This window comes from Pseudorca crassidens, chromosome 10 (assembly GCF_039906515.1).
Source record: "Pseudorca crassidens isolate mPseCra1 chromosome 10, mPseCra1.hap1, whole genome shotgun sequence".
Classification (NCBI taxonomy): Eukaryota; Metazoa; Chordata; class Mammalia; order Artiodactyla; family Delphinidae; genus Pseudorca; species Pseudorca crassidens.
In genome coordinates, this window is record NC_090305.1 from 49,642,068 (window position 1) to 49,669,636 (window position 27,569).

At 40.6% G+C, this 27,569-nt stretch overlaps 1 protein-coding gene across 6 annotated transcripts in view; it reads right to left on the minus strand.

The window, feature by feature from the left end:
* NEK10 (NIMA related kinase 10) overlaps nt 1-27,569 on the minus strand; it is a 309,256-nt gene that overhangs the window by 108,006 nt on the left and 173,681 nt on the right. For 3 of the 6 annotated variants that reach the window (XM_067753531.1, XM_067753533.1, XM_067753532.1), the window contains one exon: nt 26,009-26,368. In XM_067753531.1, the coding sequence (XP_067609632.1) occupies nt 26,177-26,368 (192 nt within the window). In that variant the 3' untranslated portion in view covers nt 26,009-26,176. Of the gene's footprint in view, nt 1-13,906; nt 13,962-15,449; nt 15,537-15,630; nt 15,815-26,007; nt 26,369-27,569 lie in introns of those variants that run through there. The other 3 variants (XM_067753536.1, XM_067753535.1, XM_067753539.1) reach the window with 2 other exon arrangements.

Below are 27,569 nucleotides of genomic sequence, written 5' to 3' on the forward strand. Positions count from 1 at the left end.
AAGATCTAGCCTCATCCACCAGAACACAGGCACTAGTACTCTCCACCAGGAAGCCTACACAACCCACTGAACCAACCTAAGCCACTGGGGACAGACACAAAAAACAACAGGAACTACGAACCTTCAGCCTGCAAAAAAGGAGACCCGAAACACAGTAAGATAAGCAAAATGAAAAGACAGAAAAACACACCGCAGATGAAGGAGCAAGATAAAAACCCATCAGACCTAACAAATGAAGAGGAAATAGGCAGTCTACCTGAAAAAGAATTCAGAATAATGATAGTAAGGTTGATCCGAAATCTTGGAGATAGAATGGACAATAGAATGGACAAAATGCAAGAATCAGTTAACAAGGACCTAGAAGAACTAAAGATGAAACAAGCAACGATGAACAACACAATAAATGAAATTAAAAGTACTCTAGATGGGATCAATAGCAGAATAACTGAGGCAGAAGAACGGATAAGTGACCTGGAAGATAAAATAGTGGAAATAACTACTGCAGAGCAGAATAAAGAAAAAAGAATGAAAAGAACTGAGGACAGTCTCAGAGACCTCTGGGACAACATTAAACGTACCAACATTCGAATTATAGGGGTTCCAGAAGAAGAAGAGAAAAAGAAAGGGACTGAGAAAATATTTGAAGAGATTATAGTTGAAAACGTCCCTAATATGGGAAAGGAAATAGTTAATCAAGTCCAGGAAGCACAGAGAGTCCCATACAGGATAAATCCAAGGAGAAATACGCCAAGACACATATTAATCAAACTGTCAAAAATTAAATACAAAGAAAACATATTAAAAGCAGCAAGGGAAAAACAACAAATAACACACAAGGGAATCCCCATAAGGTTAACAGCTGATCTTTCAGCAGAAACTCTGCAAGCCAGAAGGGAGTGGCAGGACATATTGAAAGTGTTGAAGGAGAAAAACCTGCAACCAAGATTACTCTACCCAGCAAGGATCTCATTCAGATTTGATGGAGAAATTAAAACCTTTAGAGACAAGCAAAAGCTGAGAGAGTTCAGCACCACCAAACCAGCTCTACAACAACTGCTAAAGGAACTTCTCTAGGCAAGAAACACAAAAGAAGGAAAAGACCTACAATAACAAACCCAAAACAATTAAGAAAATGGGAATGGGAACACACATATCGATAATTACCTTAAATGTAAATGGACTAAATGCTCCCACCAAAAGACACAGATTGGCTGAATGGATACAAAAACAAGACCCATATATTTGCTGTCTACAAGAGACCCACTTCAGACCTAGAGACATATACAGACTGAAAGTAAGGGGATGGAAAAAGGTATTTCATGCAAATGGAAACCAAAAGAAAGCTGGAGTAGCAATTCTCATATCAGACAAAATAGACTTTAAAACAAAGACTATTAGAAGAGACAAAGAAGGACACTACATAATGATCAAGGGATCGATCCAAGAGGAAGATATAACAATTGTAAATATTTATGCACCCAACATTGAGGTGCACCTCAATACATAAGGCAAATACTGACAACCATAAAAGGGGAAATCGACAGTAACACATTCATAGTAGGGGACTTTGACACCCCACTTTCACCAATGGACAGATCATCCAAAATGAAAATAAATAAGGAAACACAAGCTTTAAATGATACATTAAATGAGATGGAGTTAATTGATATTTATAGGACATTTCATCCAAAAACAACAGAATACACATTTTTCTCAAGTGCTCATGGAACATTCTCCAGGATAGATCATATCTTGGGTCACAAATCAAGCCTTGGTAAATTTAAGAAAATTGAAATTGTATCAAGTATCTTTTCCGACCACAACGCTATGAGACTCGATATCAATCACAGGAGAAGATCTGTAAAAAATACAAACACATGGAGGCTAAACAATACACTACTTAATAACGAAGTGATCACTGAAGAAATCAAAGGGGAAATCAAAAAATACCTAGAAACAAATGACAATGGAGACACGACGACTCAAAATCTATGGGATGCAGCAAAAGCAGTTCTAAGAGGGAAGTTTATAGCAATACAATCTTACCTTAAGAAACAGGAAACATCTCGAATAAACAACCTAACCTTGCACCTAAAGCAATTAGAGAAAGAAGAACAAAAAAACCCCAAAGTTAGCAGGAGGAAAGAAATCATAAAAATCAGATCAGAAATAAATGAAAAAGAAATGAAGGAAACGATAGCAAAGATCAATAAAACTAAAAGCTGGTTCTTTGAAAGGATAAACAAAATTGATAAACCATTAGCCAGACTCATCAAGAAAAAAAAAAAGTTATTAATTTTCTCTCCTCTTATTTGGTATGAATCATAGGCTTTTTGTCATTTATTTTCTTCTTAAGTCTGCCTTTGTCTCCCCTCCATCGTAAGTTCCTTGAGAGAAGAGAGCTTGCCTTAAACCAAAATGTGTTGCCTGATGGCATGTCACACTGTCCCACACATGGCACAGCTTTGCACATGTTATTTTAGCTCAGACCTTATTCACCTGTTTACTTATGCCTGCTCCTGCTGATTCATCAACCTCAACGTCTGGACCATCTTCCATTTTCTGCCTGTTTAACTTGGTCGTTAACCCCAAGTTAAAGCCCACTCTGTACTATCTCTCTTTCAATGAGATTCAAATTGAACTTCCTTTTTCTGATTATTCTAGTTTACCCAATTTTCTAAAAATGTTTAGATAATGACTAGGTTTTAAAAAGCATTTCAAGCTCTAATACATATGTTTCCTTTGTTTTTAAATAGCTGAACTCTTGCAAACAAGCCAATTTTCCATGAATCCTTTTAGAAAAAAGGACTAGATTTATTTGGCAATGCTAAGATTCCTAAATTCACCTGATTGAAAATTTCCATCTTAATATAAAATTCTCTTAATTAGGGAGTTCACCCATATGTCATAATTTATTTTTGTATTAAAATAATTGTTTTGCATCTCTTCTATATATTTATGCAACTTTGTATCACTGAGTAAAACATCCAATCATAGAGGAAAAACCTTTTGATAATGTTCTTAAAAATATAAATAATCACAAACCTTAAAAGGGAGTAGTTAGATTCCAAAGAGCACTTGTTAGTTATTTGAGAAGAACACATGGAACATTTCCCCATGCAGGCAGTGGACAGATTTCCAGACCAGCTCACAAAAGTCTACTGAACTCATGATGTGGTTAAGGTAGAGAAGCTCTGGTGCCAGAGTTGAGGAGGACATACCCACTCCATGGTGCCGCTCAGACCCCCAGCTCCACGGCCAGGCTCACATCTCCCACACCTGTCCCCTCACTTCTTGGGCTGAGCAGGCAAGAGCTCCCATGTTCCAGGCTCCTGTGTGTGGCTTCCTTGTCTACAGCAAGTAGAAGCAGAGCTGCTGGGTTGGGGTGGGCATCCAGAGATTGGAAGTGGGAGAGGTCCTTCAGGATATAGTGATCCTGCTGGTATATTATGCAGTCTGATAGGTTTCCTTGGGTTTTGTTTCTAGTGACATCAGAAAAGATTTAGGAAGTAAAAAGGCTCCACCCTAACCCTTCCTGACCCTCACTTGGAAAAGATAAAGTTATCAGTGATGTTGTGTATTTGACTAAACAAAACAAAAAAAAATATTTTCTATGTGACCCTTCCTTTGCCACCTAACTGAAGCCCTCAAGATTTCACTAGGCAGGTTCTTCATTCTGAAATTCATTTCCCTTATGCTCTTCCTGGCACCCTCATACCCAGCAGTGATTGTGGTCCCATTTGGACTGCTAGGCATCCACACCTGCTCCCTGTGGCAAGGCCCCCGAGGGACCCAAAGGGGCTGCCAGTGAAGGGGCTCAGACCTCTCCACAGCAGGGAATAGGGCCTGATCCAAGCCAGGCCAACCCAATTCTGTTGCAGGACACTGGATCCTAAGAGAGGCGACACAGAGACAAAGCAAACAAGCTGAGAGCTCATTCAGGCCCGCATTAGAGCCTTGACAAGTCTTCCAGGAGTGCCTCCTCCACAGACTTCAGGGGCTGACCTGGCTCCTATCCCTTCATAGGTTGATTCTACAAGTTCCCTAATTATGTGAGTCCTTGAAAGCCTTCCAATGAACCCCGCTGTGGCATAAGTCAGCCTGAGTCAGGTTTCTTCCTGTATCCACAAAGCCTGACTGGTAAAGCACACCCACTTACACATGGCCTGGCCTGCACTGCTTCCATAGACTCAGAGCTGCTGGCAGCCCTCTGCCTGTCCCTGCTCAGTCCCCTGCCATCTCAACGCTGGCTCTTACCAGTTGATCCCACTCCTCAGACTAGACCGTCCTCTCAACAGTGAGCTGGAACATCATCTAATAAACAGAAACTGAGGCAGGAGGTAGATGGGCTCCAGGCTAGACATTTACAACCGGCCTCCTATTCGTATTTCCTGGTGCAAAAAAAGATGGGCTCCAGGCCAGACATTCACTACCAGCCTCCTGTTTACATTTCCTGAGGCAAGAGACAAATGGGCTCTGGGCTACATATTTATGACCAGCCTCCTGTCTACATTTTGAGACCTACACTTCAAAATAAGAAACAATAGGACGAGGGGAAGATGGTGGAGAGTAAGATGTGGAGATCACCTTCCTCCCAACAGATACACCAGAAATAAATCTACACGTGGAACAACTCCTACAGAACACCTACTGAACACTGGCAGAAGACCTCAGACCTCCCAAAAGGCAAGAAAGTCCCCATGTACCTGGGTAGGGCAAAAGCAAAAAGAATAAACAGAGACAAAAGGATAAGAACGGGACCTGCACCAGTGGGAGGGAGCTGTGAAGGAGGAAAGGTTTCCACACATGAGGAAGCCCCGTCTCGGGCAGAGACTGCGGGTGGCGGAGGGGGAAAGGTTCGGAGCCGCAGAGGAGAGCACAGCAACAGGGGTGCGGGGTGCAAAGCAGGGAGATTCCTGCACAGAGGATCAGGGCCGACCAGCACTCACCAGCCTGAGAGGCTTGTCTGCTCCCCTGCTGGAGGGGGCAGGACTGGGAGCTGAGGCTCTGACTTTGGTCAGATGCCGGGAGAGGACTGGGATGGTGGCATGAACACAGACTGCAAGGAGTTAGTGCACCATGGCTAGCCGGGAGGGAGTCCAGGGAAAAGTCTGGACCTGCTGAAGAGGCAAGAGACTTTTTCTTCCCTCTTTATTTCTTGGTGCACGAGGAGAGGGGATTAAGAGCGCTGCTTAAAGGAGCTCCAGAGACGTCACGAACCGCGGACCCCAGAGACGTGCATGAGATGCTAAGGCTGCTGCTGCCGGCACCAAGAAGCCTGTGTGCAAGAACAGGTCACTATCCACACCCCCCTTCCGGGGAGCCTGTGCAGCCCGCCACTGCCAGGGTCCCATGATCCTGGGACAACTTCCCCGGGAGAACGCACAGTGCGCCTCAGGCTGGTGCAACATCACGCCGGCCTCTGCTGCCACAGGATCACCTGCACTCCGTACCCCTCCCTCCCCCCGGCCTGAGTGAGCCAGAGTCCCTGAAGCAGCTGCTCCTTTAACCCCGTGCTGTCTGAGTGAAGAACCCACGCCCTCCGGTGTCCTACATGCAGGGGCGGGGCCAAATCCAGAGCTGAGCCCCGGGAGCTGTGAGAACAAAGAGGAGAAAGGGAAATCTCTCCCAGTAGCCTCAGAAGCAGCGGATTAAGGCTCCACAATCAACTTGATGTACCCTGCATCTGTGAAATACCTGAATAGACAAAAAATCATCCCAAATTGAGGAGGTGGAATTTGGGAGCAAGATATATTAATTTTTCCCCTTTTCCTCTTTTTGTGAGTGTGTATGTGTATGATTCTGTGTGAGATTTTGTCTGTATAGCTTTGCTTCCACCATTTGTCTAGGGTTGTATCCGTTCGTTTTCTTTTTTTTTCTTAAAATAATTTTTTTCTTAATAATTATTTTTTATTTTAATAACTTTATTTAATTTTATCTTACTTTATTTTATCTTATTTTATCTTCTTTCTTTCTTTCTTCCCTTTTTTCCGTCCTTCCTTCCTTACTCCCTCCCTCCCTCCATTGTTTCCTTCCTTATTTCTTCTTCTTTCTTTCTTTTTTTCATTCGTTCTTTCTCTTTCCTTCCTTCTTTCTTTTCTTTCTTTCTTTCTTTCTTTCGTTCTTTCTTTCTTTCTTTCGTTCTTTCTTTCTTTCTTTCTGTCTTTCTTTCTACCTACTTTTTCTCCCTTTTATTCTGAGCCGTGTGGATGAAAGGCTCTTGGTGCTGCAGCCAGGAGTCGGTGCTGTGCCTCTGAGGTGGGAGAGCCACCTTCAGGACACTGGTCCACAAGAGACCTCTCAGCTCCACATAATCTCAAACGGCAAAAATCTCCCAGAGATCTCCATCTCAACACCAAGACCCAGCTCCACTCAATGACCAGCAAGCTACAGTGCTGGACACCCTATGCCAACCAACTAGCAAGAGAGGCACACAACCCCACCCATTAGCAGAGAGGCTGCCCAAAATCATAATAAGTCCACAGACACCCCAAAACACACCACTGGCAGTGGACCTGCTCACCAGAAAGAGAAGATCCAGCCTCATCCACCAGAACACAGGCACTAGTCCCCTCCACCAGGAAGCCTACACAACCCACTGAACCAACTTCAGCCACTGGGGAGAGACACCAAAAACAATGGGAACTACGAACCTGCAGCCTGCAAAAAGGAGACGCCAAACACAGTAAGATAAGCAAAATGAGAAGACAGAAAAACACACAGCAGATGAAGGAGCAAGAAAAAACCCATCAGACCTAACAAATGAAGAGGAAATAAGCAGCCTACCTGAAAAAGAATTCAGAATAATGATAGTAAAGATGATCCAAAATCTTGGAAATAGGGCTTCCCTGGTGGCGCAGTGGTTGAGAGTCCACCTGCCGATGCGGGGTACGCGGGTTTGTGCCCCGGTCTGGGAGGATCCCACGTGCCGCAGAATGACTGGGTCCGTGAGCCATGGCTGCTGGCCCTGCACGTCTGTAGCCTGTGCTCCACAACAGGAGAGGCCACGGTGGTGAGAGGCCCGTGTACCACACACACACACACAAAATCTTGGAAATAGAATAGAGAAAATGCAAGAAACATTTAACAAGGACCTAGAAGAACTAAAGATGAAACAAGCAATGATGAGCAACACAATAAATGAAATGAAAAATACTCTACATGGTATCAATAGCAGAATAACTGACTCGGAAGAATGGATAAGTGACGTGGAAGATAAAATAGTGGAAATAACTACTGCAGAGCAGAATAAAGAAAAAAGAATAAAAAGAACTGAGGACAGTCTCAGAGACCTCTGGGACAATATTAAATGCACCAACATTCGAATTATAGGGGTTCCAGAAGAAGAAGAGAAAAAGAAAGGGACTGAGAAAATATTTGAAGAGATTGTAGTTGAAAAGTTCCCTAATATGGGAAAGGAAATAGTTAATCAAGTCCAGGAAGCACAGAGAGTCCCATACAGGATAAATCCAAGGAGAAACATGCCAAGATACATATTAATCAAACTGTCAAAAATTAAATACAAAGAAAACATATTAAAAGCAGCAAGGGAAAAACAACAAATAACACACAAGGGAATCCCCATAAGGTTAACAGCTGATCTTTCAGCAGAAACTCTGCAAGCCAAAAGGGACTGGCAGGACATACTTAAGGTGATGAAGGAGAAAAACCTGCAACCAAGATTACTCTACCCAGCAAGGATCTCATTCAGATTTGATGAAGAAATTAAAATCTTTACAGACAAGCAAAAGCTGAGAGAGTTCAGCACCACCAAACCAGCTTTAAAACAAATGCTAAAGGAACTTCTCTAGGCAAGAAACACAACAGAAGGAAAAGACCTACAATAACGAACCTAAAACAATTAAGAAAATGGGAATAGGAACATATATATTGATAATTACCTTAAATGTAAATGGACTAAATGCTCCCACCAAAAGATACAGCTTGGCTGAATGGATACAAAAACAAGACCCATATATATGCTGTCTACAAGAGACCCACTTCAGACCTAGAGACACATACAGGCTAAAAGGGGATGGAAAAAGGTATTCCATGCAAATGGAAACCAAAAGAATGCTGGAGTAGCAAGTCTCATATCAGATAGACTTTAAAATAGACTTTAAAATAAAGACTATTAGAAGAGACAAAGAAGGACACTACATAATGGTCAAGGGATCGATCCAAGAAGAAGATATAACAATTGTAAATACTTATGCACCCAACATAGGAGCACCTCAATACATAAGGCAAATACTAACAGCCATAAAAGGGGAAATTGACAGTAACACATTCATAGTAGGGGACTTTAACACCCCATTTTCACCAATGGAGAGATCAGCCAAATGAAAATAAATAAGGAAACACAAGCTTTAAATGATACATTAGACAAGATGGACTTAATTGATATTTATAGGAAATTCCATCCAAGAACAACAGAATACACATTTTTCTCTAGTGCTCATAGAACATTCTCCAGGATAGATCATGTCACAAATCAAGCCTTGGTAAATTTAAGAAAATTGAAATTGTATCAAGTACCTTTTCCGACCACAACGCTATGAGACTAGATATCAATTACAGGGAAAGATCTGTACAAAATACAAACACATGGAGGCTAAACAATACACTACTTAATAACGAAGTGATCACTGAAGAAATCAAAGAGGAAACCAAAAAATACCTAAAAACAAATGGCAATGGAGACACGACGACCCAAAATCTATGGAATGCAGCAAAAGCAGTTCTAAGAGGGAAGTTTATAGCAATACAATCCTACCTTAAGAAACAGGAAGCATCTCAAATAAACAACCTAACCTTGCACCGAAAGCAATTAGAGAAAGAAGAATAAAAAAAACCCAAAGTTAGCAGAAGGAAAGAAATCATAAAAATCAGATCAGGGCTTCCCTGGTGGCGCAGTGGTTAAGAGTCCACCTGCGCACGTGGGGGACATGGGTTCCTGCCCGGATCTGGGAAGATCCTGCATGCTGTGGAGTGGCTAGGCCCGTGAGCCATGGCCACTGAGCCTGTGCGTCCAGAGCCTGTGCTCCACAATGGGAGAGGCCACAACAGTGAGAAGCCCGCGTACTGAAAAAAAAAAAATCAGATCAGAAAAAAATGAAAAAGAAATGAAGGAAACGATAGCAAAGATAAATAAAACTAAAAGCTGGTTCTTTGAGAAGATAAACACAATTGATAAACCATTAGCCAGTCTCATCAAGAAAAAACCAGAGAAAACTCAAATCAATAGAATTAGAAATGAAAAAGGAGAAGTAACAAATGACACTGCACAAATACAAAAGATGATAAGAGATTACTACAAGCAACTCTATGCCAATAAAATGGACAACCTGGAAGAAATGGACAAATTCTTAGAAATGCACAACATGCCAAGACTGAATCAGGAAGAAATAGAAAATATGAACAGACCAATCACAAGCACTGAAATTGAAACTGTGATTAAAAATCTTCCAACAAACAAAAGCCCAGGACCAGATGGCTTCACAGGCGAATTTTATCAAACATTTAGAGAAGAGGTAACACCTATCCTTCTCAAACTCTTCCATAATATAGCAGAGGGAGGAACACTCCCAAACTCATTCTACGAGGCCACCATCACCCTGATACCAAAACCAGACAAGGATGTCACAAAGAAAGAAAATTACAGGCCAATATCACTGATGAACATAGATGCAAAAATCCTCAACAAAATACTAGCAAACAGAATCCAACAGCACATTAAACGGATCATACACCATGATCAAGTGGGGTTTATTCCAGGAATGCAAGGATTCTTCAATATTCACAAATCAATCAACATGATACACCATGTTAACAAATTGAAGTAGAAAAACCATATGATCATCTCAATAGATGCAGAGAAAGCTTTGGACAAAATTCAACACGAATTTATGATAAAAACCCTGCAGAAAGTAGGCATAGAGGGAACTTTCCTCAACATAATAAAGGCCATTAATGAGAAACCCACAGCCAACATCATCTTCAATGGTGAAAAACTGAAAGCATTTCCACTAAGATCAGGAACAAGACAAGGTTGCCCACTCTCACCACTCTTATTCAACATAGTTTTGGAAGTTTTAGCCACAGCAATCAGAGAAGAAAAGGAAATAAAAGGAATCCAAATCAGAAAAGAAGAAGTAAAGCTGTCACTATTTGCAGATGACATGATACTATACATAGAGAATCCGAAAGGTGCTAACAGAAAACTACTAGAGCTAAACAATGAATTTGGTAAAGTGGCAGGATACAAAATTAATGTACAGAAATCTCTGGCATTCCTTTACACTAATGATAAAAAATATGAAAATTAAATCAAGAAAACACTCCCATTTACCATTGCAACAAAAAGAATAAAATATCTAGGAATAAACCTACCTAAGGAGACAAAAGACCTGTATGCAGAAAATTATAAGACACTGATGAAAGAAATTAAAGATGATACAAATAGATGGAGAGATATACCATGTTCTTGGATTGGAAGAATCAACATTGTGAAAATGACTCTACTACCCAAAGCAATCTACAGATTCAATGCAATCCCTATCAAACTCCCACTGGCATTTTTCACAGAACTAGAAAAAAAAATTCACAATTTGTATGGAAACACAAAAGACCCCGAGTAGCCAAAGCAATCTTGAGAACGAAAAATGGAGATGGAAGAATCTGGTTCCCTGACTTCAGACTATACTACAAAGCTACAGTAATCAAGACAGTATGGTACTGGCACAAAAACAGAAAGATAGATCAATGGAACAGGATAGAAAGCCCAGAGATAAACCCACGCATGTATGATCACCTTATCTTTGGTAAAGGAGGGAGTATGTACAGTGGAGATAGGACAGCCTCTTCAATAAGTGGTGCCGGGAAAACTGGACAGCTACATATAAAAGTATGAGATTAGATCACTCCCTAACACCATACACAAAAATAAGCTCAAGATGGATTAAAGACCTAAATGTAAGGCCAGAAACTATCAAACTCTTAGAGGAAAACATAGGCAGGACACTCTATGACATAAATCACAGCAACGTCCTTTTTGACCCACCTCCTAGAGAAATGGAAATAAAAACAAAAATAAACAAATGGGACCTAATGAAGCTTCAAAGCTTTTGCACAGCAAAGGATACCATAAACAAGACCAAAAGACAACCCTCAGAATGGGAGAAAATATTTGCAAATGAAGCAACTGACAAAGGATTAATCTCTAAAATTTATAAGCAGTTCATGCAGCTCAATAACAAGTAAAGAAACAACCCAATTCAAAAATGGGCAGAAGACCTAAATAGACATTTCTCCAAAGAAGATATACAGACTGCCAACAAACACATGAAAGAATGCTCAACATCATTAATCATTAGAGAAATGCAAATCAAAACTACAATGAGATATCATCTCACACCAGTCAGAATGGCCATCATCAAAAAGTCTACAAATAATAAATGCTGGAGAGGGTGTGGAGAAAAGGGAACACTCTTACACTGCTGGTGGGAATGTGAATTGGAACAGCCACTATGGAGAACAGTATGGAGGTTTCTTAAAGAACTACAAATAGAACTAGTATATGACCCAGCAATACCCTGAGAAAACCATAATTCAAAAGGAGTCATGTACCAAAATGTTCATTGCAGCTCTATTTACAATAGCCCAGAGATGGAAACAACCTAAGTGTCCATCATCAGATGAATGGATAAAGAAGATGTGGCACATATATACAATGGATTATTACTCAGCCATAAAACAAAACGAAATTGAGCTATTTGTAATGAGGTGGATGGACCTGGAGTCTGTCATACAGAGTGAAGTAAGTGAGAAAGAGAGAGAAAGGTAACGTATGCTAACACATATATATTAAATTTAAGAAAAAAAATTTCATGAAGAACCTAGGGGTAAGACGGGAATAAAGACACAGACCTACTAGAGAATGGACTTGAGGGTTTGGGGAGCTGGAAGGGTAAGCTGTGATGAGGCGTTAGAGTGGCATGGACATATATACACTACCAAGCGTAAGATAGCTAGTGGGAGGCAGCTGCATAGCACAGGGATATCAGCTCGGTGCTTTTTGACCACCTGGAGGGGTGGGATAGGGAGGGAGATGCAGGAGGGAGGAGATCTGGGAACATATGTATATGTATAACTGATTCACTTCGTTATAAAGCAGAAACTAACACACCATTGTAAAGCAGTTATACTCCAATAAAGGTAAAAAAAAAAAACGGAAAAACAACAGGAATAGGGTAAATAACTAGACATTGGACAATTTTATGGCAGGAAGAAAGAGGGGCTAAACTCTGTTAGAAGATCAAGAAGTCACACATTTCCCATCCTTGGAAGAAGGAAAGCACTACAGGTATGCAGGAAGGCTCCATGGGGTCAAAAAGGCAGGGGAGGCCAGACCATAATGTCTTGCTGTTTTCCCTCCCAGACACCCTTGTGATGAAATCCATCTTGACTGAGGTGTGTGTGCATACGGAGGGGAGGGTCCTGAGATAAATTAGCCATGGGGTCAAAGCAAGTCGACTGGCCAAGAAGACAAAGGCCCAGAAGACTGCCCCCTTATAAAGGATTTAAACTTCCCAAAGGCGGGACTTCTGCAACTCTCTTGCTGAGTTCACCAGTGTGTCTTTCCGCATCTACTCTGCTTTTCTAGTAAACACTTTACTTTCTTCTATACCAACTGTCTCCTTGTCAGTTTCCTCCTTACAAGGCAGACAAGGACTGGGGATTTAGACTCTAGCTGCTGTCCCTGTGGTCTAGCGGTTAAGATTCCTGGTTTCCACCCAGGTGACCAGGGTTCGATTCCCAGTCAGGGAACTAAGGTCTTGCTTCCAGCCGCTGCTCACTGCAAGCTACCGCTCAATGCTTTGTGTGTCCAAAATCAAAAACACCAAGTATAATATTCCCTAATATCCCTCTCCTCTGCCTCTCTAGCTTAATTTTATCTTTGCCTCTCTTTCTCCAGACACAGTTGATGGCTATCCCTTCAGGCCTGCTCTCTAGCTCCAAGCTGCTCTGAGACTGGGAACCATCTTCAATCTCTCCTCTCCATCAGCTGCTTTTCCTCAGTCCACACACCCCACAGTCATCCTGATCCTAGAAGGCCCTTTTCCATCAAACATTCCCTACCAGCTCACTGTCAGCCCACTCCTTTCTTCAATTGCTCTCCATCTCTGCCTCTGTAACTTCTAAAACCACCATGATCAGGCTTCCCACCACCAGCCTCACCCAAGGCCATTGAACAGCTCTTATGAAGGTTACCAGGGACTTGCAAAAGGCCAAATCAAAGAGTTTCATTTTAGTTCTTAGCCCAAGAGACAACTATTGCAGAAACTGCTAGTCATTCCAAAATAACAATTCCTTCTTTTAAAACAGAATCCTCCAAACATATTCATTCTCCCTTGCAGCTAGATGTGGCCACTGATCTGTGAGCAGGAGGGAAGAACACAACATCTGGGTCATATCCATAAAATGAAGGGCATGTCTCTACTTCCCATCCCACTTCCTGCTGGCTGGATGTGGGTGTGATGTGATCCACATTTGCCACGTTTGCAATGAGCATAAGACCTATACCCCAGGGGTGTAGAAAAACAAGGTATAAGGAGCCACACCTCCAGATGATTTCATGAAGCCCTACCTCCCTGGGCCACCCTTGAGCTCAGAGAGACTAACTGAGTGGCTGAGGATCACAAAGCCAGACTAAAACCCAGGCCCAAGCTTAGTGCTCTTCTCAGTACACTCCTTGGTAAAGTACAATCAGTTCTGGAAGGGTGGGCTCCAATAGCCTCTGGTACCACATGCCCACATAACTTCTGTTATCAGGCATCAATTTAGCCACCAAAAGCTCAGCTCTGCAGAGTCTAAAAATATTTCTAGGAGCTCAATGTCTACATACCTTTTTTGGGATTGTCTTTCTCCTCCTGAAGCACTAAAACTTCTCTTTAAAGTGACTGAAACAATAAAATAAAAATAACAACATTTTCCTGTGGCAGATCTTTTATTTATTCACTCATTTGTTTGTTTAAAAAAAATCTAACCAATTGTACCTACTGTAAAGACTGTCTTCATTTATTATACCATCAGCAAAATAAAATATTGCATATTACTATTTACTTGACAGGTTTATTTGAAGGTCTTTTCTCAAAGAAAAGGTGCTAAACAAAGAAACTCCATTGTTAGTAGCTAAAAAGTTCATAAAATATCTGTGTCATAATCATCCTAAATCCCTTACCAAGAAAGCTAGAAGTAACCACATGAAAGTGTAAGGGTCCAACTTTCCTTTATCACTTCCCCACTGACCCTCCCCACCCTTGTTACTGGGGATACATAATATCCCATCATCTAAAAATTCATCTCAGTTAGTAATTAATTGCTTCTAGAATTTCCTACATATGTTTAAATGCACAAATATTTTTACTGCGTAATATTCATGTTTTCCCAATTGCAAATCAAGACATTTTATTTATCAGGCAGGAATTTATAGGGAAAACAGAACAGAGTGTTGGAATTTGGGGTTGCCCCAGAAAATCTGGAACATCTATTCTCCATTTTTATGGACCAATTAATTTTCGAAAGGGACAAAGAATGAAGCAAAATCCTTAGAGTTCTACTCTGATCCTTAGGGACACTATTTTAAACCATTTATTACGAAATTTTCACAGTATAGTCATTGATGAGAGGGGATTATTTAGACTTAATTTATTTCAGAGTATTTCTACCTATCTTATTTAATATTCCATCAATTTACTCTTTTTAAAGAGTTATTTTTTTCTCTCCATTTTCTATTTTAACTGATCTTTGATTTCAGTTTCAGATTTGTTCAGGGAATTGAATCCTATCTTTCTGTGAGGAAGATTCTTTAAATTTTATCTAAATATATCTTTACTTTCTCATACCCCAGTCTGATTTTTTTTTTACTGTTTCAAATTAAGAGTAAAGATGAACATATTTACTGAATTTACATAGCTTCTTTTTATAATTCTAAACAATTAAAACATTTATTTTACTTTAGTGTTTTAAGGAAAATATATCCCTTTATATTAATGTAAATAAAATTGTACAAAACTTAGTCTACACCAAGACTAATTTCTTCTCCAGGTTTCTGACCTCTAATCAACAGACTCATGAAAGGTCACTTCCATTACTCCTGTGGTTATTTAGTCTGTCTCCAAATAAGTTATCTCCACTCCCCAGTTAGAACCTGCATTTGCTGGAAGAAATAATGAAACTGTTCATTTGACTGGAGGCAATGGAAAACCACAGTGCCCGTTGGCCTTTGGGCTCTGTAAGAGTGACAAACACACCTGTCCTAATTAGCATTACACCTGAGAAACAAACTACTCATTTATGTAAGTGTGATGACATCTACTTGACTCCCAAGTATGATTCCCAGACCTCTACCTGCTGAAATCCCACAAACTGGTAAAAAGAAAGCTTACTGAATGTAGATTCCTTCAAAGGGCTTGAACTGGAGTTGCTTGAGTTATCCAAAGTGTCCAATTCATCATTGAACTCTGAATATATATCTGCACATTAATAAAAAAAATAAAGAGAAAATGAACCTTGAAACAGAAAGAAGTCAAGAGTTCATTCTTGTTGTAACCCTTTCACTAGAAATACCTTTCTCAATATTTTCCAAGTTGAAGTTATCATCTGACAAGATTCCAGCACAGGCTCGGTCTTCGTCCTTATCACAGGGGGCCTGGAAGCCCTCAGGCGGCAGGTCTGTGCTTTCTGAAAGCTCACTTTTCAGGCTTCCTGCTCCACTGCTGCTTCTACTCAAGCTTGCCTTCTCAAAGGATTCCTGAAAGAGAAATTCAGTTGGTAATACCCACTTCTTTCCTTTCTTCTGCAGGACTTAAAACTCATTAGAATATATATTAAAATGACTAAAGTATTATTACAAATATTTGTGCTGAAGTGGCATCCTTAGTTCCACCTATACATATGCTATAGAATTCATTCAGTCCATAACTACAAAAAGTGGGTCTGCAAGCTACCACTGGACAAAAAAGAATGGATGTGGCAAGATGCTGAGTAACAAAGGTCTGTGCAATCTGACAAAAGAAAATGTAGCACTAAGGAATAGAAATGTAGAATAATTCTGGAGGTAGGTGGCCAAGATGGAGGAGTAGAAAGACCTTAAGCTCATCTTCTCCTATGGACACACCAAAACAACAAGTATTTACAGAGCAACTATTGAAGAAAAAGACTGGAATCTAACAGAAAATATCTTCTACAACTAAAAATATAAAGAAGGAACCACAACGAGACAGGTAGGAGGGACAGGGACACGGTAAGTCAAGACCCATACCTCTGGGTGGGTGACCCTCAAACGGGAAGATAATTACAATTGCAGAGGTTCTCACCAAAGAGAAATGGGTCTGAGCCCCACATCAGGCTCCCCATCCCGGGGGTCCTGCACCAGGAAGACGAGACCCCAGAACATTTGTTTTTGAAGGCCAGCTGGGTTTACTTTCAGGAGAGCCAGAAGACAGGAGGACACAGAGACTCCACTATTATATGACACACACAAAAGTTCACACACTCCAGCACCTAGGGAATAAGAAATTACTTGAAAGGAGCCTTGGTCATACCCACCTGCTGATCTTGGAGAGTCTTCCAGAGGAGAAGGAGGCACGTGGAGCTCCCCTGGGGACATGGACATTGACGGTGGCCACTTTGGGGAGCTCGTTCTACCATGTGGACACTGTTGCTGCAAGTGCCATTGTGGAGTCCTCCCTCCAGCTTATCAGCACTAGGACTGTCCCCAGCCCTGCCCACCAGCCTGTAGGAGCAAGTGCTGGGAAGCCTCAGATCAAGCAGATAGTCAGGAGAAGATATAGCTCCACTCATCAGCAGACCAGTTTCCATAAGACCCCCTGAGCCCACAGCTGCCATGGAAAAAGACCCTGTCCACCAGAGGGCCCAGAAACCAGCCCCATACACCAATGCACAAGCACTAGACCAGGGACCCTCAGGTCTTCCAGCTAGTTACCCTGTGATCTGGTCCCACAAACTAGTGGGCAGATACCAGTACCATGACCACTGCAAACTTTCAGCCTGCCTTGTCAGGAGCCAGCCAACCCATCAGCAAGCCTACATCAGCCCTAGGACTTCCTGGACCTGGGCCCTGCCCACCAATAGACCAAAACCAGTTCTGATAAATCTTGGGCCCCTAAGCCAGCTACCCTGGAATCCAGCCCCACTCACCAGTGGACCAGCAACAGCTTTGAGAAACCTCAGAACCCACAGCCAGCTGTGTCAGAAATCAGCCCCAAAGCAGGCCAACACTAGACATGGGAACACAGGCTCCACAACACCCACCCCAGGACCCACAGCTCCACCACCAGTGGGCCATCATTAGCTATGTCACCACCAGTGGCTCAGCAGTCAGCTGTGTCATGACCCGGCCCCAACAACCAGCAGCTGACAGGCAACCAACTAGACCAGGGGCCGGCCACATCTACCAGAGCACTCACAGTGGTCAACCTGCCACAAAAGAAGACCCATGCAGCCCACATAGGGGGCAACCCTAGAGCACATAGCTCTGCTGACAGAGGGGAGTGTACTGCCAGGATGCATAGGATGTTTCCTACAAAAGACTACTTCTCTAAAGTCAGGAAATTTAAGAAACCTACCAAATACACAGAAATAAAAACAGAAAACTAGACAAAATGAGGTGACAGAGGAATATGTTCCCAAAGAAGAAACATGATAAAACCCCAGAAGAAGAACTAAGTGAAGTAGAGAGAGGCAATCTACCCAATAAAGAGTTCAAGGTAATGATTGATGATAAAGATGATCAAAGAAGTGAGGAAAAGATTGGACGAACAGAGTGAGAAGTCAGAAGTTTTAACAAAGAGTTAGAAAATATAAAGAAGAACCAAACAGAGATGAAGAATACAATAACTGACATGAAGAAAACACTAAAAGGAATCAACAGTAGATTGGATGATACAGAGGAAGAGATCAGTGAGCTGGAAGACAGAGTAGTGGAAATCACTGAAGCTGGAGAGAAAAAAGAAAAAGAGGAATGAGGATAGGTTAAGAGACATTTGAGACAATGTCAAACATGCTAACATTCACATTATAGGGTATAGGGGTACCAGAAGAAGAAGAGAGAGAAAGAGGCAGAGAATATATTTGAAGAACTCCCTGAACCTGGGAAAGGAAATAGGTATCCAGGTTCAGGAAGCACAGAGAGTCCCAAACAGGATCACCCCAAAGAGGACCACAACAAGTCAATTGTAATTAAAATGGCAAAAATTAGAGATAAAGAAAGAATATTAAAAGCAGCAAAAAAAATAGCAAGAAGTTACATACAATGGAACTCTCATAAAACTATCAGTTGACTTTTCAGCAGAAACTGCAGGCCAGAAGGGAGTGGCATGATATAGTTAAAATAATGAAAGGGAAAAACTTACAACCAAGAATATTCTACTTGGCAAGGCTCTCATTCAGATTTGATGGAGATGAAGAGTTTTACAGACAAGCAAAAGCTCAAAGAGTTCAGCACCACCAAACCAGCTTTACAAGAAATGTTAAAGGTACTTCTCCAAGTGAAAAAGGCCCAATTAAAAACAGAAAAATTACGAAAGGAAAAGTCTCACTGGTAAAGGTAAATATACATGTACGAAGATAGTAGGAAGGTTAAAAGACAAAAGCAGTAAAAGCATTTAGTCAGCAACAAGTAATTAAGGGGTACACAAAACAAAAACGATGTAAAATATGATGTCAAAAACAGAAATCATGATGGGAGAGAACTTAGATTGCAGGATTGTTAAAATGCAATTTATTATTTATTTTTTCCTTTTTCTAACATCTTTATTGGAGTATAATTGCTTTACAATGGTGTGTTAGTTTTTGCTTTACAACAAAATGAATCAGTTATATATATACATATGTTCCTATATCTCTTGCCGCTTGTGTCTCCCTCCCTCCCACCCTCCCTAACCCACCCCTCCAGGAGGTCACAAAGCACCGAGCTGATCTCCCTGTGCTATGCGGCTGCTTCCCACTAGCTATCTACCTTACGTTTGGTAGTGTATATATGTCCATGCCTCTCTCTTGCTTTGTCACAGCTTACACTTCCCCCTCCCCATATCCTCAAGTCCATTCTCTAGTAGGTCTGTGTCTTTATTCCTGTCTTACCCCTAGGTTCTTCATGACATTTTTTTCTTAAATTCCATATATATGTGTTAGCATACGGTATTTGTCTCTCTCTTTCTGACTTACTTCACTCTGTATGACAGACTCTATGTCTATCCACCTCATTACAAGTGGCTCAATTTTGTTTCTTTTTATGGCTGAGTAATATTCCATATTCCATATGTGCCACATCTTCTTTATCCATTCATCTGATGATGGACACTTAGGTTGTTTCCAACTCTGGGTTATTGTAAATAGATCTGCAATGAACATTTTGGTACATGACTCTTTGTGAATTATGGTTTTCTCAGGGTATATGCCCAGTAGTGGGATTGCTGGGTCATACGGTAGTTCTATTTGTAGTTTTTTAAGGAACCTCCATACTGTTCTCCACAGTGGCTGTATCAATTGACATTCCCACCAACAGTGCAAGAGGGTTCCCTTTTCTCCACTCCCTCTCCAGCATTTATTATTTGTAGATTTTTTGATGATGGCCATTCTGACTGGTGTGAGATGATATCTCATTGTAGTTTTGATTTGCATTTCTCTCATGATGAGTGATGTTGAGCATTCTTTCATGTGTTTGTTGGCAGTCTGTATATCTTCTTTGGAGAAATGTCTATTTAGGTCTTCTGCCCACTTTTGGATTGGGTTGTTTTTTTTTTGTTATTAAGCTGCATGAGCTGCTTATAAATTTTGGAGATTAATACTTTGTCAGTTGCTTCATTTGCAAATATTTTCTCCCATTCTGAGGGTTGTCTTTTGGTCCTGTTTATGGTATCCTTTGCTGTGCAAAAGCTTTGAAGCTTCATTAGGTCCCATTTGTTTATTTTTGTTTTTATTTCCATTTCTCTAGGAGGTGGGTCAAAGGACGTTGCTGTGATTTATGCCATAGAGTGTCCTGCTATGTTTTCCTCTAAGAGTTTGATAGTTTCTGGCATTACATTTAGGTCTTTAATCCATCTTGAGCTAATTTTTGTGTATGGTGCTAGGGAGTGATCTAATCTCATACTTTTACATGTAGCTGTCCAGTTTTCCCAGCACCACTTACTGAAGAGGCTGTCCTTTCTCCACTGTACATTCCTGCCTCCTTTATCAAAGACAAGGTGACCATATGTGTGAGGGTTTATCTCTGGGTTTTCTATCCTGTTCCATTGATCTATATTTCTGTTTTTGTGCCAGTACCATACTGTCTTGATTACTGTAGCTTTGTAGTATAGTCTGAAGGCAGGGAGCCTGATTCCTCCCTGCCTTTATTATCATTATTCTGAATTCTTTTTCAGGTAGGCTGCTTATTTCCTCTTCTTTCTTTCGCAAGATGGCTTTGGCTATTCGGGGTCTTTTGTGTTTCCATACAAATTGTGAAATTTTTTGTTCTAGTTCTGTGAAAAATGCCAGTGGGAGTTTGATAGGGATTGCATTGGATCTGTAGATTGCTTTGGGCAGTAGAGTCATTTTCACAATGTTGATTCTTCCAATCCAAGAACATGGTATATCTCTCCATCTATTTGTATCATATTTAATTTCCTTCATCAGTGTCTTATAATTTTCTCCATACAGGTCTTTTGTCTCCTTAGGTAGGTTTATTCCTAGATATTTTATTCTTTTTGTTGCAATGGTAAATGAGAGTGTTTTCTTGATTTCACTTTCAGATTTTTCATCATTAGTGTAGAGGAATGCCAGAGATTTCTGTACATTAATTTTGTATCCTGCTACTTTACCAAATTCATTGATTAGCTCTAGTAGTTTTCTTTTAGCATCTTTAGGGTTCTCTATGTATAGTATCATGTCATCTGCAAATAGTGACAGCTTTACTTCTTCTTTTCTGATTTGGATTCCTTTTATTTCCTTTTCTTCTCTGATTGCTGTGGCTAAAACTTCAAAAACTATGTTGAATAAGAGTGGTGAGAGTGGGCAACCTTGTCTTTTTCCTGATCTTAGTGGAAATACTTTCATTTTTTCACCATTGAGGATGATGTTGGCAGTGGGTTTCTCATATATGGCCTTTATTATGTTGAGGAAAGTTCCCTCTATGCTGACTTTCTGCAGGGTTTTTATCATAAATTCCTGTTGAATTTTGTCCAAAGCTTTCTCTGCATCTATTGAGATGATCATATGGTTTTTCTCCTTCAATTTGTTAATATGGTGTATCACGTTGATTGATTTGCATATATTGAAGAATAGTTGCATTCCTGGAATAAACCCCACTTGATCATGGTGTATGATCCGTTTAATGTGCTGTTGGATTCTGTTTGCTAGTATTTTGTTGAGCATTTTTACATCTATGTTCATCAGTGATATTGGCCTGTAGTTTTCTTTCTTTGTGACATCCTTTTCTGGTTTTGGTATCAGGATGATGGTGGCCTTGTAGAATGAGTTTGGGAGTGTTCCTCCCTCTGCTATATTTTGGAAGAGTTTGAGAAGGATAGGTGTTACCTCTTCTCTAAATGTCTGATAGAATTCGCCTGTGAAGCCATCTGGTCCTGGGCTTTTGTTTGTTGGAAGATTTTTAATCACAGTTTCAATTTCAGTGCTTGTGATTGGTCTGTTCATATTTTCTATTTCTTCCTGATTCAGTCTTGGCATGTTGTGCATTTCTAAGAATTTGTCTATTTCTTCCAGGTTGTCCATTTTATTGGCATAGAGTTGCTTGTAGTAATCTCTTATCATCTTTTGTATTTGTGCAGTGTCATTTGTTACTTCTCCTTTTTCATTTCTAATTCTATTGATTTGAGTTTTCTCTGGTTTTTTCTTGATGAGACTGGCTAATGGTTTATCAATTGTGTTTATCTTCTCAAAGAACCAGCTTTTAGTTTTATTTATCTTTGCTATCGTTTCCTTCATTTCTTTTTCATTTATTTCTGATCTAATTTTTATGGTTTCTTTCCTTCTGCAAACGTTGGCGTTTTTTTGTTCTTCTTTCTCTAACTGCTTGCGGTGCAAGGTTAGGTTATTTACTCGAGATGCTTCCTGTTTCTTAAGGTAGGATTGTATTGCTGTAAACTTCCCTCTTAGAACTGCTTTTGCTGCATCCCATAGATTTTGGGTCATCGTGTCTCCATTGCCATTTGTTTCTAGGTATTTTTTGATTTCCTCTTTGATTTCTTCAGTGATCACTTCGTTATTAAGTAGTGTATTGTTTAGCCTCCATGTGTTTGTATTTTGTACAGATCTTTCCCTGTAATTGATATCTAGTCTCATAGCGTTATGGTCAGAAAAGATACTTGATACAATTTCAATTTTCTTAAATTTACCAAGGGTTGAGTTGTGACCCAAGATATGATCTATCCTGGAGAATGTTCTATGAGCACTAGAGAAAAATGTGTATTCTGTTGTTCTTGGATGGAATTTCCTACAAATATCAATTAAGTCCATCTTGTCTAATGTATCATTTAAAGCTTGTGTTTCCTTATTTATTTTCATTTTGGATGATCTGTCCATGGGTGAAAGTGGGGTGTTAAAGTCCCCTACTATGAATGTGTTACTGTCGATTTCCCCTTTTATGGCTGTTAGTATTTGCCTTATGTATTGAGGTGCTCCTATGTTGCGTGCATAAATATTTACAATTGTTATATCTTCATCTTGGATCGATCCCTTGACCATTATGTAGTGTCCTTCTTTTTCTCTTCTTATAGTCTTTATTTTAAAGTTTATTTTGTCTGATATGAAAACTGCTACTCCAGCTTTCTTTTGATTTCCATTTGCATGGAATACCTTTTTCCATCCCCTTACTTTCAGTCTGTATGTGTTTCTAGGTCTGAAGTGGTTCTCTTTTAGACAGCATATATATGGGTCTTGTTTTTGTATCCATTCAGCCAATCTATATCTTTTGGTGGGAGCATTTAGTCCATTTACATTTAAGGTAATTATCAATATATATGTTCCTATTCCCATTTTCTTAATTGTTTTGGGTTCGTTATTGCAGGTCTTTTCTTTCTGTTGTGTTTCTTGCCTAGAGAAGTTCCTTTAGCAGTTGTTGTAGAGCTGGTTTGGTGGTGCTGAACTCTCTCAGCTTTTGCTTGTCTCTAAAGGTTTTAATTTCTTCATCAAATCTGAATGAGTTCCTTGCTGGGTAGAGTAATCTTGGTTGTAGGTTTTTCTCCTTCATCACTTTAAATATGTCCTGCCAGTCCCTTCTGGCTTGCAGAGTTTCTGCTGAAAGATCAGCTGTTAACCTTATGGGGATTCCCCTGTGTGTTATTTGTTGTTTTTCCCTTGCTGCTTTTAATATGTTTTCTTTGTATTTAATTTTTGACAGTTTGATTAATGTGTCTGGGCATGTTTCTCCTTGGATTTATCCTGTATGGGACTCTCTGTGCTTCCTGGACTTGATTAACTATTTCCTTTCCCATATTAGGGAAGTTTTCAACTATAATCTCTTCAAATATTTTCTCAGTCCCTTTCTTTTTCTCTTCATCTTCTGGAACCCCTATAATATGAATGTTGGTGCGTTTAATGTTGTCCCAGAGGTCTCTGAGTCTGTCCTCAGTTCTTTTCATTCTTTTTTTCTTTATTCTGCTCTGCAGTAGTTATTTCCACTATTTTATCTTCCACGTCACTTATCCATTCTTCCGAGTCAGTTATTCTGCTATTGATACCATGTAGAGTATTTTTCATTTCATTTATTGTGTTGCTCATCATTGCTTGTTTCATCTTTAGTTCTTCTATGTCCTTGTTAAATGTTTCTTGCATTTTGTCTATTCTATTTCCAAGATTTTGGATCATCTTTATTATCATTATTCTGAATTCTTTTTCAGGTAGGCTGCTTATTTCCTCTTCATTTGTTAGGTCTGGTGGGTTTTTATCTTGTTTCTTCATCTGCTGTTGTTTTTCTGTCTTCTAATTTTGCTTATCTTACTGTGTTTGGGGTCTCCTTTTTGCAGGCTGCAGGTTCGTAGTTCCCATTGTTTTTGGTGTCTGTCCCCAGTGGCTAAGGTTGGTTCAGTGGGTTGTGTAGGCTTCCTGGTGGAGGGGACTAGTGCCTGTGTTCTGGTGGATGAGGCTGGATCTTCTCTTTCTGGTGAGCAGGTCCACGTCCAGTGGTGTGTTTTGGGGTGTCTGTGGACTTATTATGATTTTGGGCAGCCTCTCTGCTAATGGGTGGGGTTGTGCGCCTGTCTTGCTATTTGTTGGGCATAGGGTGTCCAGCACGTAGCTTGCTGGTCGTTGGGTGAAGCTGGGTGCTGGTGTTGAGATGGAGATCTCTGGGAGATTTTTGCCATTTGATATTATGTGCAGCTGGGAAGTCTCTTGTGGACCAGTGTCCTGAAGTTGGCTCTCCCACCTCAGAGGAACAGCAGTAACTCCTGGCTGCAGCACCAAGAGCCTTTCATCCACACGGCTCAGAAGAAAAGGGAGAAAAAGTAGAAAGAAAGAATTAGTAGAAGTAGAAAGAAAGAAAGAAAGAAAGAAAGAAAGAAAGAAAGAAAGAAAGAAAGAAAGAAAGAAAGGAAGAAAGAAAGAAAGGGGTCAGGGAGGGAGGGAGGGAGAGAAGAAGGAAGGAAGAAAGGAGGGAAGGAAGGAAAAAAAGAAATAAAGCATATAAAGTAAAATAAAATAAAGTAAGATTAAAATATATAAAGTTATTAAAATAAAAAAAAATATTTAGAGGAAAAAAACCCAAAAAACGGATAGATAGAACCCTGGGACAAATGGTGGAAGCAAAGCTATACAGAAAAAATGTCACACAGAAGCATACACATATACATTCAGAAAAAGAGGAAAAGGGGAAAAAAATCATAAATATTGCTCTCAAAGTCCACTACTTCAATTTGGGATAATTGTTGTCTAAAGGAGGGAAGGAAGGTAAGAAGAATTGGAGATAAAGTAAAATAAAGTTATTAAAATAAAAAATAATTTTTAAGAAAAAAACTAAAAAAAAAAAACGGGTGGATAGAACCCTCGGACAAATGGTGGAAGCAAAGCTATACAGACAAAATCTCACACAGAAGCATAGACATACACACTCACAAAATGAGGAAAAGATGGAAAAATAATAAATCTTGCCCTCAAAGTCCACCTCCTTAATTTGGATTGATTCGTTGTCTATTAATGTATTCCACAGATGCAGGGTACATTAAGTTGATTGTGGAGCTTTAATCCGCTGCTGCTGAGGCTGCTGGGAGAGATTTCCCTTTCTCTTCTTTGTTCTCACAGCTCCTGGGGGCTCAGCTTTGGATTTGGCCCCACCTCTGCGTGTAGGTCGCCGGAGGGCGTCTGTTCTTTGCTCAGACAGGACGGGGTTAAAGGAGCCGTTGATTCGGGGGCTCTGGCTCACTCAGGCCGGGGGGAGGGAGGGTCATGGAGTGCAGGGCGAGCCTGCAGCAGCAGAGGCCAGCGTGATGTTGCACCAGCCTGAGGCGCGCTGTGCGTTCTCCCGGGGGAGTTGTCCCTGGATCACGGGACGCTGGCAGTGGTGGGCTGCACAGGCTCCCCGGAAGGGGGTGTGGATAGTGACCTGTGCTCGCACACAGGCTTCTTGGTGGCGGCAGCAGCAGCCTTAGCATCTCATGTCTGTCTCTGGGGTCTGCACTTTTAGCTGCGGCTCGCACCCGTCTCTGGAGCTCCTTTAAGCAGCGCTCTTAATCCCCTCTCCTCACACAGCAGGAAACAAAGAGGGAAGAAAATGTCTCTTGCCTCTTCAGCAGGTCCAGACTTTTCCCTGGACTCCCTCCCAGCTAGCTGTGGCGCACTAACCCCCTGCCACCAACCCCAGTCCTCTCCCTGCACTCCGACCGAAGCCCGAGCCTCAGCTCCCAGCCCCGCCCACCCCGTTGGGGGAGCAGAGAAGCCTCTTGGACTGGTGAGTACAAGTTGGCCCTTCCTCTGTGCCGGAATATCTCCACTTTGCCCTCTGCACCCCTGTTGCTGTGCTCTCCTCTGCGGCTGCTAACCCCCCCCCAACCGCCACCCGCAGTCTCTGCCTGCGAAGGGGCTTCCTAGTGTGTGGAAACCTTTCCTCCTTCACAGCTCCCTCCCACTGGTGCAGGTCCCATCCCTATCCTTTTGTCTCTGTTTATTCTTTTTTCTTTTGCCCTACCCAGGTACGTGGGGGATTTCTTGCCTTTTGGGAGGTCTGAGGTCTTCTGCAAGCGTTCAGTAGGTGTTCTGTAGGAGTTGTTCCACGTGTAGATGTATTTCTGGTGTATCTGTGGGTAGGAAGGTGATCTCCGCATCTTACTCTTCTGCCATCTTCCCGGAAGTCCTTCTGCAATTTAAATTGAGATCAGCAACTTAAAATTTAAAAATGTATATCTGTGTGTTTATATATGTGCATATAGCTATATATAAACCTCATGGTAATAATAAAACAAAAATCTATGATAGACACACAAAAAAAAGAGAAAAAAATCCCAACATAACACTAAAGATAGTCCTCAAGCCACAGGTGAAGAGAACAAAAGAAGAACACAAAAATAACTACAACAACAACCACAAAACAATTGACAAAATGGCAATAAGTACATACCTATCAATAATTACTTTAAATGTACATGAACTAAATGCTCTAATCAAAAGACACAGAGTGGCTGAATGGATAAAAAAGCAAGATCCACATATATGCTTCCTACAAGACACTCATTTCAAATCAAAAGGCACACACAGACTGAAAGTGAGGGGATGGAAAAGGTATTCCATGCAAGTGTAAATTAAAAGAAAGCTGGAGTAGCAATAATTAGACAAAATAGCCTTTAAAACAAAGACTGTAAAAAGACTGAAGAATTTTACAATGATCGAGGGCCAAGAAGAAGATATAACAATTTAAAATATATAAGCACCCAACATAAATACCTAAATACATAGAGCAAATATTAACAAACATAATTAGAGAGATTGACAGTAGCACAATAATAGCAGAGGACTTTAACACTCAACTTACATCAATGGAGAGATCATCCAGACAGAAAATCAATAAGGAAACATTGGTCTTAAATGACACACTAGACCAAATAGACTTAATAGATATACATAAAACACTCCATCGAAAAGCAGAAGAATATACATTCCTTTCAAGTATTCATGGAACATTCTCCAGGATAGATCACATGTTAGGTGACAAAATAAGTCTCAGTAAATTTAAGAAAAATGAAATCATATCAAGCGTATTTTCTGACCATAATGTTATGAGACTAGAATCAACTACAAGAAAAAAACTGCAAAATACACAAACACATGAAGGCTAAAAAATATGCTACTAAACAAATGGATTACTGAAGAAATCAAAGAGGAAATCAAAAAATACTTGTAGACAAACAAAAATGAAACACAACAGTCCAAAATCTATGGGATGCAGCAAAAGCATTTCAAAGATTGAAATTTATAGCAATACAAGCCTACCTTAGGAAACAAGAAAAAATTGAAAAAAAAAAAACACCCAAAACCAAAACCTAACAAAAAACCCTCCCCCC